This window comes from Molothrus ater, chromosome 16 (genome assembly GCF_012460135.2).
Source record: "Molothrus ater isolate BHLD 08-10-18 breed brown headed cowbird chromosome 16, BPBGC_Mater_1.1, whole genome shotgun sequence".
In the NCBI taxonomy this organism is placed as follows: domain Eukaryota; kingdom Metazoa; phylum Chordata; class Aves; order Passeriformes; family Icteridae; genus Molothrus; species Molothrus ater.
Genome location: NC_050493.2, coordinates 1,464,686 through 1,477,852, shown reverse-complemented (window position 1 = coordinate 1,477,852; position 13,167 = coordinate 1,464,686). Strand labels below are relative to the sequence as shown.

General features: G+C 55.3%; 1 protein-coding gene across 1 annotated transcript in view; it reads right to left on the bottom strand.

Moving 5' to 3' along the window:
- Positions 1 to 2,817: 2,817 nt before the first annotated feature.
- Positions 2,818 to 13,167, bottom strand: part of HS3ST6 (heparan sulfate-glucosamine 3-sulfotransferase 6) — a 29,303-nt gene continuing 18,953 nt past the window's right edge. Inside the window, exon 2 of the mRNA XM_036392463.1 lies at positions 2,818 to 4,519. Within this exon, the coding sequence (XP_036248356.1) occupies positions 3,901 to 4,519 (619 nt within the window). The 3' untranslated portion in view covers positions 2,818 to 3,900. The remainder of the gene's footprint in view (positions 4,520 to 13,167) is intronic.

The following is a 13,167-nucleotide window of genomic DNA, read 5'->3' as shown; positions in this document are numbered from 1 at the left end:
ACCCTGGAGAATGAAGTGTCCCAGTGGAGCTCAGTGAGCACTGGGAATTCCAAGGAATCTCTGCTCAAGCCGAAGCCTCCAGGACGGCACAAGCGGCACAGGGCTGCTGTCCCCATCCCCAATGACACACTTTTTTGGGAAGCACATCGCTCCACTGGGGCTCCTGGAAGCACAACAAACTCCACCGAGGTGGACTTAAACCCGTGCTTGGCTCGGGGAGCAGGAGCCGGGAGATTTCATTCCCTTCCTACCAAAGCTGCTTTTATTGTCTTGATCTAATGAAGTGCAGACTTCACCTGGACAGAGCCATAAGTGGCTCCTCTCGGAGGCAATGAATACAAATACTTGACCTCGTGAGCTGCGGGGCAGCAATTAGTTTAAGCAGGGGGTTTGTGTAACACTTCAAAAGTCTTAATCCGTGCGGTCAGCCCTGGCACGGTATTTGCCAGAGCGCATTGAGTAGTCTTAATGAGTCTGCAAAGCGAGCTTTCAATACATTTTGGGTCGCTTCAGATGCTTTAAATGGCATAGTCTATATGGTATTGTGCGGCTTTAGAAAGGGCCGGGCTTTAAAAAAGTATGGTTCCCTTTCACAGGGCAGACAGAAACCATCTTTAGAGCCGGGACCCTTAACGTTTTGCATATCAATACGGCTGGGGCTGAATGCAGTCACTCAGCTGGGAAATAGGATCACTATCAGCGCTTCCAGCCTTTCACAGGCACTTGGGAAACTTTAAAGCCCTTCGCGGAGAATAATTTGGTCGAATGTCGTCGCTGGAAACAAAACCTAAACAAGCAGAGCGCAGTCCATCATGCGGAGCTGCCAGCCAGGCTGACAAGGGGCTCCAGCCGCTGCGACATCCCGCCCTGGAGGGGACACGGCCGGGGGTCACAGCCGGGGGACACAGCCTGGGGGGGACATCGATGGCTGGGACATGGCTGGGGGTCACAGACAGGGGGACATGGCTGGGGGACACAGCCTGGGGGGGACATCGATGGCTGGGACAGGGCTGGGGGTCACAGCCTGGGGGTGACAGCCTGGAGGGGACATTGATGGCCTCGGGTCACAGCCTGGGGGGACATGGCTGGGGGTCACAGACAGGGGGTCACAGCCTAGGGACACAGCCTGTGGGGGACATGGATGGCCCCAGGTCACAGCCTGGGGGACACAGCTGGGGGACACAGCCTGGGGGGGACATTGATGGCTGGGACATGGCTGGAGGTCACAACCGGTGGTCACAGCCTGGGGACATGGCCGGGGGGGGGGGACATTGATGGCCGAGGGTCACAGCCTGGAGGACACAGCCAGGGCAGGGGATGCTGAGCCCATCCCACCCTGGAGGGGCTGTGGCTAGGGGTCACAGCCTGGGGGAACACAGCCAGGGGGGACATTGATGGCCTGGGGTCACAGACAGGGGGGCACAGCCAGGGGGGACATTGATGGCCTGGGGTCACAGACAGGGGGGACAGAGCCAGGGGGGACATTGATGGCCTGGGGTCACAGCCAGGGGGGACACAGCCGGGGGGACACGGCCGGGGGTCACAACCTGGGGACCCTGCCCCGGGCAGGAGATGCTGAGCCCATCCCAGCTGTGCTGGTTGATAGCTGGAGGTCATAGCCTGGGGGATCCCAGCCAGGTCAGGGGGTCCATCCCAGAGTCCATCCCAGAACAGCTGCATCACTCCAGGACTTTGGGATTTCAACCAGCCCTGGCTTCATCTCCTCTCACTCTGCCTTGGCAGTATCCTGCTTTACCGCGGTGACAAAGCCCTGGGGACTGTCACCTCCTCGATGGCCCAATCCACACAGCAGCTGGCAGCTGCTTGCTGGTCTCTCCAGCGTCACCTTAAGCAGGTGTCATTTGTCCTGGGAATGGACAAGAACCTGCCCAACCTCACCTGCACCTGGAGCATGGGACAGGAGACAAACCTCACCCCAGGGACACAAGGGAGGTGCCAGGACCTGGAGCAGGGAGAGCTGTGTGGGATGAAACTCCAGGTGTGGGTGTGAAACCACCCTGGACCGGGGAGGAGAAGGGGTGAGGCCCCTTGAACATCCCAGAAGTGGGACCTGCCTCCCTCCTCCTGCCCAGGCAGCAGCAGCAGCGACAGGAGGCACCTCAGCAGCCTTGGGATGCTGCATGATGGAAAGAACCACAGCCAAAGCAGATCTGCAAATAATGCAGGGCCTGAGGGCCCTCCAAAACTCATAATTAGCTCATTAAACAGACAAATACAAGTCACTAATAAGATCATAGAGGTTAATTAAATGTTTTCCCCATCTTTAATTAAGGGAAAACTAGTTAGTAGAGATTAAAGTAATTTCTGCAGCCTCCCATGATGACCCTCGATGGCTGCAGATTTGAAAAACTATTGAGATTATTGAACTGAAAGGGCAGAGCTGGGTAAATTGTGGAGAAGCTGGAATTTTCCTACTAAGGGTTAGAAAGGCCCTGCCCTACCAGCTGGGCCACTCAAGGAACATGGGAAGGTGATCCACAGCTCCCTCTCCCTAAGCCAGGACCTGGCATTTATTCAGAACTGCTGCTGTTCATTGTTCTGCTCAGCTGGGAAATTCCTGCAGACTCTTTTCCATCTCCAAAACCTCTCCCAGGACTGGGGTTTGCTGCCCAGCCCTCCCCTGGCCACCAGGGACTGTGTCACCCCCAGAACCCTCAGCTGTGTGGCCCAGAGTTCTCCAAAGGTTTCATTCTGGATGGATCCACAATCCCTGTGCACGCAAACCCACAGTCCCACCCAGAACCCTCCCAGTGAATGGAGATCAGCAAGGTTTATATGGAAGAATATTTAATCTGCTCAGGGAGGGGAGAGGGCTCATCTGAGGTTTTATTAAATATTTCTCTCTACTCCAGAAAAGTCCATTTCTTGTCAGAAAAGGTCCGATATAAATTAGAACAAAGGGAGGGGGGTGCTGGTGGGGTGGCCATGGGCATCCCTGGACCACAGTGACCATGGACATCCCTAGATCACAGTGACCACAGACATCCCTGGAAAATGACCATGGACATCCCTAGATCACAGTGACCACAGGCATCCCTTGATCACAGTGACCACGGGCATCTCTGGACCACAATGACCACAGGCATCCCTGGACAATGACCATGGGCATCCCCAGATTATGATGACCGTGGACATCCCTGGACCACGATGACCATGGACATCCATTGACCACAGTGACCACGGGCATCCCTGGGCCACAATTACCATGGGCATCCTTGGACCATCATGACCACAGGCATCCCTGGACAATGAGCATGGGCATCCCTGGGCCACAATGACCATGGGAATCCTTGGACCACGATGACCACAGGCATCCCTGGTCAATGACCATAGGCATCCCCAGATTATGATGACCATGGACATCCCTGGACTATGATGACCATGGGCATCCATTGACCACAGTGACCATGGGCATCCTTGGACCATGATGACCACGGGCATCCCTGGACAATGACCATGGGCATCCCCAGATTATGATGACCATGGACATCCCTGGACTATGATGACCATGGGCATCCATTGACCACAGTGACCATGGGCATCCTTGGACCATGATGACCACAGGCATCCCTGGACAATGACCATAGGCATCCCCAGATTACAATGACCATGGACATCCCTGGACTATGATGACCATGGGCACCCTTGGACCACGATGACCATGGGCATCCCTGGACAATGACCATGGACATCCCTGGACCACAATGACCATGGGAATCCTTGGACCACGATGACCATGGGCATCCCTGGACAATGACCACGGGCATCCCTGGACAATTATTATCACAGACATCCCTGGCCAAGGATGCCCACGGGCATCCCTGGACCACAGTCCTGGCAGCGCAGGTGCCAGCCCGGCAGCGTGCCCTGGGGATGGGCTCAGTCCCACCCAAAATCCTGCCCTGTCATCTGGTAGAACTTCATGTTGAAGGGTCTGTAGAACTCGCGCAGGCGCTGCACCACCTGCCCGTCGATGGTGGGGTGCGGCCGCCCCTTGGACTTGCCCAGGCAGCGGGGTTTGCTCCCCCCCTCCGGCTTCTTCAGGCAGGGAAAGCCCTTGGTCTCATTAAAGTAGAAATGTCTGTCTGTCACCAGCCTCTGGAGCCCCAGGAAGTCCTGGACACGGCCCATCTCCCCGGCGGGGTCGCTGACCAGCCTCTCCCCGCTGACGAAGAGGAACCTGGAGAGGGGGAAGAACTGCAGCCAGTTCTCCAGGTGCTTGGCGTAGATGCCGATCCTCACCGCGCTCCAGCTGGTGTCGATCAGTCCCGTGCTGAGGTTTTTGAAGGCCAGGGCCTGGAAGCTGGGGATGGAGGGGTTTTTGGACAGGGTCTGCGTGTAGTCCGAGATGGCGCGGGTGACGGGGTCGCGCACCACCACGATCAGCTTCGTGTCCCGGGACATGCTGTGGATGCGCCGCGGGGCCTCCTTGGTCACAAAGTAGCTGGGGGTCTTCTCCATGGTGATCTGTCCGTCCAGGGTCCGTGGCATCAGGCTCCTGAGGACAGACAGACACGGTCAGGTCTCAGCTGCTCCCACCTGATGGGACAATGGGTGGGAACAAAGCCCAAAACCCGGCCAGAAAGACTCAGGGGCTTCCCATCTGTAGCCATGATATTTTCTGAAAAATCCTTTTGCCAGGATTTTTTCTTCTGAGAAGCTGAGAAGCCTCAGAAACAAAATGTAAACATTGATTATCTGCTGCTGTGGAATGCAACAGGTGCATCTGGGATTGGTCTCATGTGGTTGTTTCTAATTAATGGCCAATCACAGCCCAGCTGGCTCTGACTGTCTGGTCAATCACAAGATTTTATTATCATTCATTCTTTTTGTATTGCTTGCAAGCTTTCTGATGAAATCCTTTTCTTCTATTCGTTTAATATACTTTTAATATATCGTTTACATTTAATATAATATATATATAATAAAATAATAATTCAGCCTTCTGAAACATGGAGTCAGATTCTCATCTCTTCCCATGTCAGGGCTGCCTGCAAACTTCCGCACCCAACCTACAGCCACATCTCCCCTTTCCTCCTGCCCCACCTTGTCACACCCCTCTGGTCATTTCTCATCCTCAAAACCTTCCTAGGAGCTCCAGCCTCTCTGCCCATCTCAGCATTCCCTTTGTCCCCCCCAGTGTCCCCGGGCAGGAGCTCCCTGTCCCCCCAGCAGCATCCACAGAGCACCCGCAGGCTGCTGCTCCCCCTTGGAATCCTTTCCCAGCCCTGGAAATCTCCTGCCCGCAGCTGCAGAGGGTGAGGGACATCTCAGCACAAACATTTTGGGACAGGGCTGGTGTTCATCCCTGCCTCCAGTCAGATTTCATGTCCTGGAGGTTTCAGCTCGTCCCGTGGGATTGCAGAGGAAAATCCCGGAAAATCCCATCACGGGGGTGATGCCCAAGCACCAGCTGGGAACGGAGATGCCCACCAAGGCTCCCTCCTCCTCTGCCTCCAGACAGGGAGCAGTTAAAGCCAGAAAAAGACTGTTTCCTTTTCAAAAGAAAGGCAGAAAAAAAACCCTGAGGGCCCAGCTATTGTGCTGGGTAAAATTCACTGCTCTGATTGTTCCCTCGTGCACTTTAATGAGGCATTAATTGCCGCAGAAATTACCCAGCCGTGTCACCCCGTGCGACAGAACGGGTCCTCCCTGCCACCAGCACAGGCACCTGCCCCGCACACCCTCCCACAAAATCCTGGAATGTTTGGGAAGGTGTAGGAGCGTCGGGGGATAGCACGGTCGGGACAGATGGAGACGAGAGATCTCTGCGGCCAGGGCTTGGAATTTGGGGTTTATTGGGTGCAGGGGCCTTTTGGAATTTGGGGTTTATTGCAAAGGGCCAAGTGCAGGGCCCTGCTGGAGCTGCCAGGCACAGCTCAGAGCAGGCCCCAGAGAAGAGAGGGGTAGAGAGGATGAGAGGGTAAGGGAGTAAAAGCATAAGAGAGTAAAAGGGGTAAGAGCATAGAAAAGTAAGAGCTAAGAGGCAAGAGCTAAGAGCACGAGGTTCCCATTACAATACAATAAATCTTCTTCTGTGCTGAATATTCTAATTCTCACTAACCAATCTAGTACCAATCCTACAGCATTTACATACAGCCTATAAGAATCACTACATTACCACACTGTGTTACATTTTAAATCCTACAAACTCCTATTTGGGCCCCTTCTGCCAAGCTGGCAGGGTCTGCTCTGACCCTTAGACCTGTCCACAAGCAGAGGGTGTTGTTCCATCAAAAGGGGATCATCTTCAGCTGGCCACACCATTGTTTTCCAGTTGTTCAGTAACTGAGGGATCTCAAAGCTTGCTTTCATTTCAATCTCGCTGATAGTTTCCATGTTCTCAAAATCTTTTGCCAGACAATCATGTTTATAAGGCTTTCCTGTTTCATCTTCCCCAACAGGAAGGGAGCTCACAGATGCCACCTCTGCCAGGGCAGGGACCCCTTCTGCTGTCCCCGGGTGCCCCAAGCACCGTCCTGGCCCTGGGCACTGCCAGGGACAGCCGGGGATTCTCTGGGAATTGCATCCCAGTGCTGGGGCTGTGCCTGGCAGGGAGCTGGGGACAGGGACAGGGCTGTGCCCAGCAGCATCTGCTCCTTATGTCATGGGGAAAGCTTGAGGTTTCTGGGATTTTTCCCCTGGACTCAGGAAAGAACATTTTATTAAAAGCATTTGTGAGCGACGCTGGGCCCCCACAGCTCCCTCCCCCGAACAAGAGCAGAAGCCATTTGTGGCTTTTCTCCCCATCCACCACTTTTATTTTAATTTTTGCACAGTGCCAGCGTTTTCAGAGGTATTTCCTGTCCCTGGTGCCCTCACCTGGCAGCACAGCCCCCGTTTGGCACCATGGGTGCATTCAGGGATCCATGGACCCCAGGGCAGCCACGGCTGTTTAACTGCACCTACCAGAGGCTGACTGACAGAGCTCCTGCTGGGAATCACCTTCCTAACAGGGATTAGACCCATCCCTGTCCCAGAGCCCAGGAAAACCCAAGGGATGGGGAGTGGGATTCACCGGGAGCACAGCACAGCTCCACCACCCTCCTGTGGGGCTTCCCGAGGGGCCGAGCATCCTGAACTTCAACTCCATGCAGAAAATGCCGCAGGGCTTTCCAGGTTGCTTCACCAGCCTCTCCTGGCACCTTCCTGAGGCATCCATTCTGTGTTTCCTTGGGATTTCTGAACGGCTCCATCCTCATCCTCACCGCACCCAGCCCTCGCAGCAAACCTGGGCTCAGGGTCTGACCCAGCCCCGCTCCTCAGTGGGCAATAAATTGTTTATTACCCACGGCAAACCCGGGATGGGCACCTGGAGAGGCCCCACTAAACCTCAGCCTGGCCCTGGACCCTTCAGGCACAGGGATGGGGCAGGCCCAGGGATGGGGCAGGCACAGCCCCTCTGGCAAACCCCTCCTATCCCTCCCTGTCCTGCACAGGGACATCCCGGCCAGGCTGAGCCTCCCAGGGCCATCCACACCACCCACACCGTAATTAACACGCAATTACCAGAAGTTTTAATGAAAGACCGGCTTGGGTGGGGTCTCCCAGCGGCTCCCGTGGCAGTGATGGGTACGGGGACCTTCAGTCCCTGAATTTCCCCATCCCAGGGACATCCCGGGATCCCCTCAGGGGCAGCAATGAATGGTGCCACACCTCCTCTTCCTCAGCAGCCCCAGCTCCTGGCACAATAATTAAACATTTCACAGTTTCATTAATGCCCTAATACTTCCCCTAAATGAGCCGGTTAATTATTGATAACACCCAGCTCCCTCCAGCTCTGGCTTAAACTGGCAAAGAGCAGAGCCGGCTTTGCTGGGCTCCACTTTAACCCAAGCATTAGGAATGTTAATTAAATTTACAGTTAATTCTTCTTGACCTAAGAGAGCACCCTGGGAATGCCAAGCAGTGCCTGCAGGTACAGGACACGGCACTGGGGGAGCCTTGGGAGGAGCTGGGATTTCCAGAGGAGACTGTGTGCCCAGGGGGAGGATAAAAAACCTTCTGCCTCTCTATTAAGCTGATAAATGTTTGGTTTTAATTAATAAAAGAACTGGCACTTGAGAGGCATCGGAGCAGGGGGTTCCTACATGGAGACATTCAACACATGAAAATGCTTCCTCGGCTAAGGTAACACACAATAAATTACAGCAGATAAAATGATGATAAAAATGCAGAGAGCTGCATTAAATAGTGATTAACAGCCACGGCAGGCAGGGAATCAAAGCAGACTTCAAAAACTGGGCCAACAGAACTTTCCAGAGTTAATTGCTTCATGATTCCTGATGATTTTTTGGAGCAGAACTCCTCCCAGCACCGAGCTGAGAGAGCAGGGGACGCACTCTCAGGAGATAAAGAAGTCTCCAGCCCAAAGCATCCCTGAGTTATCACCCAGGGCAGCTCCAGCAGGAAATGAACTCTATCCCAGCCCAAAGCAGGGGAGCAGTACAGGCTCTGTCTGCTGCTCATCCCCTGGAAATGCCAGGGAGCAGGAATTTCCATATGGAAACACAGGAAAGAACTGGGAGGGATGAGCTGGGAAGGGATGAGCCAGGAGGGATGAAATGGGAAGGCTGAGCTGGGAAGGATGAACCGGGAGGGAAGAACTGGGAGGGAAGAACTGGGAGGGAAGAACTGGGAGGGAAGAACCAGGAGGGATGAACTGGGAAGGCTGAGCTGGGAAGGATGAACCGGAGGGAAGAACTGGGAGGGATGAACTGGGAGGGAAGAACTGGGAGGGATGAACCGGGAGGGATGAACCGGGAGGGATGAACCGGGAGGGAAGAACCGGGAGGGAAGAACCGGGAAGGCTGAGCTGGGAAGGATGAACCGGGAGGGAAGAACTGGAAGGATGAACCGGGAGGGATGAGCTGGGAAGGATGAACTGGGAGGGATGAACCGGGAGGGAAGAACCGGGAGGGATGAACCGGGAAGGAAGAACTGGGAGGGATGAACTGGGAGGGAAGAACTGGAAGGATGAACTGGGAGGGATGAGCTAGGAAGGGATGAACCAGGAGGGATGAAATGGGAGGGATGAGCTGGGAAGGCTGAGCTGGGAAGGATGAACCGGGAGGGAAGAACTGGAAGGATGAACCGGGAGGGATGAACCGGGAGGGATGAGCTGGGAAGGATGAACCGGGAGGGATGAACCGGGAGGGAAGAACTGGGAAGGATGAACCGGGAGGGATGAACCGGGAGGGATGAGCTCCCCAAGCCGCCCGGGACCAAATTAGCCCGCGTTCCTCTTTACCCTCATTACCGAGCTGCTCCCCCTCGCCTTCCCCGGCAGGTCCTGGCAGTGCCCCCCCAGCGCTCCCCACCCCCGAGCTGCCCCCATTATTTTTGATTCTTTCACCGATTCAAAAATGTGCAAATGAGGCCGCGGCTTCCCAATCAGGCCTGGCCGGGAGCTAATTGCCTTTAAGCAGGGAGCCCTGAATATGCTAATGAGGGCAGTAACAAGGCTGCAATGCGCCTGCAAGGGGAGCCGAGCCCCGGGCTCCACCACGGGCTGGCTGAGACACGTCAATTAACAAGCAGGCGGATAATTTATTAATGCTCCTTTGCGCCCCTCTGCCCTTTGCTCCTAATTACCGTTTGATACATCACACAGCGAGGGGCTCTGGCGGGTCGTGCTCCCGGCTGGAGCATCCCCAGGGGCTCCTCCTGCCCCCCAGAAGCCCCAAATTCCCCCCTCACCCCACAGAGCACCACGGCTGGAGGGTCCCAAGCCCACACAAGGGACCCCCGAACTCTCCCAGTGCCACCCCACGGGGTCCCTGGGCTGGGTTCGGGTGGATGAAGAGTCCCAGAGGAGGAGGGGAAGGGGGTGTGAGCCCCCCAGCCCTCCCCGAGGGGCTGCAGGGCACAGGGGGCTGCCCTGGGGACTGTGGGGGGCTCAGGGAGGGTCGGGCTGGACGCGCACCCGGACCTGGAGATGTGCAGTAAAGGCAAGGGGAGAATCCAGAGGCAACATTTGCATTTCTAATGGCAGGGCTGCTCCCAGCACCACCCAACACCATCATTAACCCCCACAAGAACCGGGGCTGGTGAACCCAGCTTTTCTGCTTTTCCCACCCAGAAAATCTCCCAAACGCCCTGGGATCCCAGGATTCCCAGCAGGAAAGTGTGGAAAAGGCCGTGTCCCTCCAACCCTGCAGTCCCCGCATTCAGTTCAGTTCCCAAAACCCAGAATTTCCATCGCATTTCCTGCCCATGTGCATGGCCAGAGGCTGCAGTGACTGGAAAAGGCCCTGGAGGGTGCTTTCCTTGCCTGGTTATTCCAGCTGGATCCTTAGGGTGAAAGGTGGATTGTGGAGAGCAGGAATCAGCCTCACTCAGGGCACAGCTCCTTCCCCACACTGCAGAAGAGGCTCTCTGGTCTCTAAATGGGGTTTGGGATGACCCCTCCTCACCCTTCTCCATTGTGGAGCAGCTACAAGATTTGGGGTCACCCCAAAAATGCCACCTGAGCTCCACAGTGACACTGCCAGGAACCCCGCACAGCCAGCACTGCTGGGGCTGTCCCTGATGGGGTCCAAAATGAGCCCCCAGGAGCTCCTCCCCTCTGATGGGGTCCAAAATGAGCCCCAGGAGCTCCTCCTCTCTTATGGGGTCCAAAATGGGCCCCAGGGCCTCCTCTCTGATGGAGTTTGAATAACTGTGAGTGGAGTTTGAATAACTGTGAGTGAAAACACAGCTGAAGCCACTGCTTGGGTAAAAACAGGTGGGAAACAGAACAGCTCCATGAATCCCTAAAAAAACCTCAGAAAATGGGGGCTGGCACATGCCCAGCCATGATGGGGCACTGAATCCCCAAAACACCATCAGAAAATGGGGCTGGCATGTGCCCAGCCATGATGGGGCACTGAATCCCCAAAAAACCCCTCAGAAAATGTGGTTGGAAGGCTGCCAGCTTGGTGGGGCACTGAATCCCCAAAAACCCTTCAGATGGGGCACTGAATCCCCAAAAAACCCTCAGAAAATGGGGCTGGAAGGTGCCCAACTATGATGGGGCACCGAATCCCCAAAAACCCTTCAGATGGTTGGGCTGGCATGTGCCCAGCCATGATGGGGCACTGAATTCCTAAAAACGCCCTCAGAGCATGGGGCCTGGAAGGTGCCCAACCATGATGGGGCACTGAATTCCTAAAAACCCCCTCAGAAAATGGGGGCTGGAAGGTGCCCAACTATGATGGGGCACTGAATCCCCAAAAACCCCTCAGAGCATGGGGCCTGGCACGTGCCCAGCCTGCTGTGACCCTGGGCCGGGGCTGTGCCCGGTGAGGACAGGGCTGCACTGGCAGCTCTCCATCCCTCTGGAATGAAGCCCCTCGGCCTGGCAGCAGTCAGGAATGTCCTCTCCTCCCCTCTGAGTGTCCCTTTGAGGGCCCGAGGGAGGGGACAGCCTGTGGCAGGTGTCCTGCCTGTGACCCGGGCCGGCCCTGGGCTCTGATCTCCCGGTGACCCTTCCCAGCAGTGCCCGTGTGTCCCCTCAAACAGCTTGCAGATGAAGGAGCAACAGACTGGAGATGATTTATTCAGGAATTAAAGGTTCAGTACCCCTTTTAAAGGCTGTGCCTCGGCACTGTCAGCCTTCATTGCACACAATTAAAGGCCTTGGCTGCCCCAGCCCCCGCTCCTGCCTTCCAGGGGAAGGAAATCAAACAAAACCAACCCTCCCCAACCCCGGGGGGCTCTGCTGAAGGACTCAGGAGCTCAGCAGTGGCCCTGGGCTCCAGCTCCAGCCTGGGAAGCTGCTCCAGCTCCATCCTCTGCTCGGGATGGGGGATGGAGCCCTTGGGTTTGGTCCCTGTTCGCAGGAGGGGATGCTCGGGGTTGGAGTGCTCGTGGCTGCTGGGGAAAAGCTGTTCCTGCAGCTGGAGCTGCACTGCAGAGGATTTATTCCTCCTGCTGGCTATCCCTCATCCTGGTTATCCCTTCTCCTCTTTATTCCTCATCCTGGTTATCCCTTTTCCTGGTTATCCCTTCTCCTGCTTATCTCTTCTCCATTTTATTCCTCATCCTGGTTATTCCTTTTCCTGGTTATTCCTTTTCCTGGTTATCTCTCATCCTGGTTATCCCTCCTCCTCGTTATCCCTTCTCCCCTTTAATCCTCCTCCTGGTTATTCCTCCTTCTGATTACCCCTTCTCCTGGTTATCCCTTTTCCTGGTTATCCCTTCTCCTTTTTATTCCTCATCCTGGTTATCTCTCATCCTGGTTATCCCTTCTTCTCTTTGTCCTTCCTGGTTATCTCTCCTCCTGGTTATCCCTCCTCCTGTTTTATCCCTCTGCAGCAATCTCGACCCCTCCAGCAGCTCAATCCCAGCCCAGCCCCAGTTCCATGGCTCCCGCCGGCTCCAGCAGCAGGAATTCAATGAAAAACTTCCTTCCTCTTAGGAAAGAAAGGGAAGAAACCCGCTGGCAGCGGCGCTGGGATAATCCCTTTGCAAGGCAGTAAATTTCCCTGCAGCTCCCCCGGCAAGTAATCCGGCGGATTATTGCACCTTTCAGCACGGGCAGCCTTTACAGAGCCTCTCCCCTCCCCGTGGATCTGATGCTTTATGACCTGACCTGCTGTCTGAGCAGGGGGAAACACAAATTACCCTCCTCTGAACCTGCAGCGCCGACACTGGTGACAGATTTGATCCCCCTGGGAACTGGGGTCCTTGGGAGCGCCGATAAATAAGGGAAAATTGCTCTTGGAGCTGCTGGGGAGGAAAGGGGACCCCACTAACCCTGACTAGCCCAAGGTTTCTTTAAAAAAAGCAGAAAAAAAATCCCTGAGACCACTCTGTGTAAAGATCTTTGTTTCAATTACAAATTTAAAAATTACACTCATTAGTTGTCACTAAATTATCCCCTCACAGCAACAGGCTGGTCCTGCCTGGTTTCCCACCTTGATGGAGGAGAGGGGAGGCATAGAAAGGTCACAAAAATCACTGGGGTTTCCAGGTTTATCACTGGGGTTTCCAGGTTTGCAGTTACACAGACAGCAGAAACAGGAATTCTCCCACCTGCTGATGCTTGGCTGAGCAGAAGGAAAAGGAAGGGAGGGACCCTTTCCACTATCCCAGGTTCCTCCAGCCTGGCCTGGGGCACTGCCTGGGATCCAGGGGCAGCCACAGCTGCTCTGGGCACCTGTG